The 3,526-nt window shown below is 53.0% G+C and overlaps 1 protein-coding gene across 1 annotated transcript; it reads left to right on the top strand.

The window, feature by feature from the left end:
• Positions 1-1,895: 1,895 nt before the first annotated feature.
• Positions 1,896-2,837, top strand: LOC142598842 (olfactory receptor 14A16-like). Its single transcript, XM_075738269.1, has one exon. It carries the CDS (start codon positions 1,896-1,898, stop codon positions 2,835-2,837), a length of 942 nt encoding a protein of 313 aa, XP_075594384.1.
• Positions 2,838-3,526: the final 689 nt, after the last annotated feature.

Below are 3,526 nucleotides of genomic sequence, written 5' to 3'. Positions count from 1 at the left end.
TTCATCAGCTTCCTCTCAGGGTCTGAGCTTCATGGACTCATCCCCAAACCCACCAGAGGGGTCATTAACATATCACCTTGGGCTGGTCCTCTGCTGCTGAGCTGCTCCAGGCTCGTGGGATGGAGGGAGCTCCTGGCAAGTGGGCTGTGCTGCAGAGAGACATCTCTGCCCAGGAGCAGCTCCTCTGCAGAGCCCAGCAGGGCTGAGGGCTCTGCCTGCAGGCACCGAGGGGAGAACAGCGAGGCAGAGAGAGCTGAAAGGCAGTTGGAAATGGCAGGATGGCTGAGAGCTCACGGAAGGAGAAATCTTCAGAGCCCTTGACACGGTGAGTCTCTGGGTGCAGGGCAATGCCGATGGGGTTCCTGGAGGCATCTCCTCAAGCTGGCAGAGCCCACAGCTGATGGGATCTGCCAGGTGGACTCCCTGTGCAGAGGCAAGTTTGACTGGCTGTGAATGCAGGTGTGCAGCCAGGGGTGCCCAGTTGTGTCCTTCAGAGCAGGGTCCCTGCAGCCCAGGGGCTGTGTGCCGGGGCAGGGACTCTGCCGCCTGCCAGGGTCAGCACTCAGCCTGCCCGGGAAGCTCCCCAGGGCACTGCAGGGAGAAGCTGTGGGTGGAAGGAGCGACCCCCTAGAAGGGCAGGGCAGGGTCCTTCTGCTCTTGAGAGGGTGCTGTGTGGGTCAGGGCGGTTCACAGCTCCAGATCACCCCTGGGACATTTCCCAGGGTACTCTTCAAAGAGCATTGAGATCCCCTTGGGCAGTGCCCTGCTGCCAGGAGGGGTCTGCAGGGCAGAGCTGAGCACACAGAGGGTGGGATGGGCTCTGTGAGCAGGGACAGGGAGGAGAGGTGTGGACAGAGCAACAGCTCCTGGCAGGGACAGCTCCAGGCAGCAGAGACATGGGCAGGGAGTGGGAGGAAACTGCAGACAAGCCCTGGGCTAGGCTGCCTTCAGCCTGCTCTCTTTTGGTCCCTCCCTCTCCATGTCTGCTGGGCATTGTCTGCTGAGCAAGGAGCTGACTCTGCCTTTAGGACATCCCATCTTCAGGACCTCTGACTGTCTGCTTTGCCTGTGCTGCTGTGCTTGGGAGCTGCCCCAGAAGAGCACGGCTGTGCTGTAGGATCCCAGGGAGTGCTGAGCTTTCCCTTGGAGGTCAGTTCTCTCCTCTCAGAGGCCTTTGCTTCTCTCTCAGAGGGGCTGTGTCCTTCTCTCTCAATTACAACCACACCTCTGGGCTGGGAAAAAGAAGAGTTTGCAGATCTGCCCTTTGAAACAGGACTCCTCTGCTCTTCATTACAGTCTTGTTTTGTTCTATTTTTTAGAGAGTAATTTATGTTTGTTGTCACCTTCAAGGCAACAGAATCAAAAGTGCAGGGTATTTCACTAGGAGTCTAATGGACAGTGCAGCTCTCATGACTCTGCACTAAGCTAGAAAGAGCTGAGTCCTTTTGCCTGTCCTGTTTCAAGTTTCTTCCTATTTTCCATCATAAAATGGGTATTTCTCTTCCTCCCAGGAACACTCGCCAGATATGATGGTGGAAAATAAAAACCACAGACAACATTCTTCTAAGGACATGCTAAGCTTCTCTTCTGCCGCCTGCGCTGTTCTGAGTCATGACTTCAGAGGTTAACTTTTCCATTAAAGGTGGATTACAGCTGACATCAGTTGTGAACATTTGAGGTGTCACAAACCAGCTTCATGTACCCACTGCAGCTGAGCACAGCTGACTCCTCAGCTCCTCAAAACACACTCAGCCAGCACAAACCAGAGAAAGGAAATGCATTTCTAATAGGGATTGTTTCTCTGAAAAATGGAATGGCTTTGCTCAGAGGAGTGTGTCCTAACTGTTCCTTGTCCTTTCCTTTTTTCAACCAGACCCCTTGCCAAGAAAGAGCCAATGTCCAACAGCAGCTCCATCACTGAGTTCCTCTTCCTGGCATTCGCAGACACACAGGAGCTGCAGCTCTTGCACTTCTGGCTCTTCCTGGGCATCTACCTGGCTGCTCTCCTGGGCAATGGCCTCATCATCACTGCCATAGCCTGCCACCACCACCTCCACACCCCCATGTACTTCTCCCTCCTCCTCAACCTCTCCATCCTCGACCTGGGCACCATCTCCACCACTGTGCCCAAAGCCATGGCCAATTCATTCTGGGACACCGGGGCCATCTCCTATGCAGGATGTGCTGCACAGGTCTTTTTCTTTTTCTTTCTGATCTCAGCAGAGTTTTCCCTTCTCACTGTCATGTCCTATGACCGCTACGTTGCCATCTGCCAACCCCTGCACTACGGGACCCTCCTGGGCAGCAGAGCTTGTGTCCACATGGCAGCAGCTGCCTGGGGCAGTGGGTTTCTCTATGCTGTGCTGCACATGGCCAATACATTTTCTATACCACTCTGCCAGGGCAATGCTTTGGACCAGTTCTTCTGTGAAGTTCCTCAGATCCTCAAGGTCTCCTGCTCAGACTCAGACTATCTCAGGGAAGCTGGGCTTCTTATATTAAGTTGTTTTTTAGTTTTTGGCTGTTTTGTTTTCATTGTGCTGTCCTATGTGCAGATCTTCAGGGCCGTGCTGAGGCTCCCCTCTGAGCAGGGATGGCACAAAGCCTTTTCCACGTGCCTCCCTCACCTGGCTGTGGTCTCCCTGTTTATCAGCACTGGCATGTTTGCCTACTTGAAGCCCCCCTCCATGTCCTCCCCATCCCTGGACCTGGTGGTGGCAGTTCTGTACTCAGTGCTACCTCCAGCGGTGAACCCCCTCATCTACAGCATGAGGAACCAGGAGCTCAAGGATTCACTATGGAAACTGGCTCAATGGATGTTGTTTCACAAACAATAGCCTGTCTCCCCTTCTCTTTACATTTCCCAGAGTTTATCTTAGGCCAGGAGTCTGCTCTTTTCCCTTGTGATAATCCTACTCATAGAGAATTTTCTGGTTTATACTGCCTTGTCTTGAGATTTGATTGTGTTGTGTCCGATCCTCGCATAACACTGTGTCAGATGTGGTATGTCTAATAGCAGCTCTTCAGTGACAGAGGATCTCCTGGGTGCAGTGCCTGAAGGCTGGGCTCTTCCTCCAAAGGTTCTGCCAATGATATATCCAATGAGTTGTGTTTTTTTAAAGAGTGATCTTGTGTTCTCCCTGTGTTTGGACTTATGCTCACAGTACCATGGGGTTCCATTGGCCCAAAAGTTCTGGTTTTAAAGGCTCTCTTCTTGGTGGCCAGTTGCAGTGGAGATGGTCCATCAGCTCTCCATTACTCCTCAGGCTGCTTCATGTCATATGCCATGACAGGACTGATGGCATATAGCAGTGTGTCTGGATATGAATTTGGAGGAGTGCAGGAGAGGATGGGGACTCACCATGTGCCCTGGGGTGGGAATGAATGGAAACACACACAGTGAAACACCCTCAAAGGAGAAGTGCCCCCAAAGTAAAGCACTAAGTCGAGGTATCCACAAACAAGGACTCTACAGTGCCATGGGAGTCAGTGGGGCACCAGCGGGCACAGGGAGGGGAGACTGGAG

Source organism: Balearica regulorum, chromosome 31 (genome assembly GCF_011004875.1).
Source record: "Balearica regulorum gibbericeps isolate bBalReg1 chromosome 31, bBalReg1.pri, whole genome shotgun sequence".
Classification (NCBI taxonomy): domain Eukaryota; kingdom Metazoa; phylum Chordata; class Aves; order Gruiformes; family Gruidae; genus Balearica; species Balearica regulorum.
Note: the sequence above shows the minus strand (reverse complement) of the source record. Positions and strands in the feature narration are given on the sequence as shown.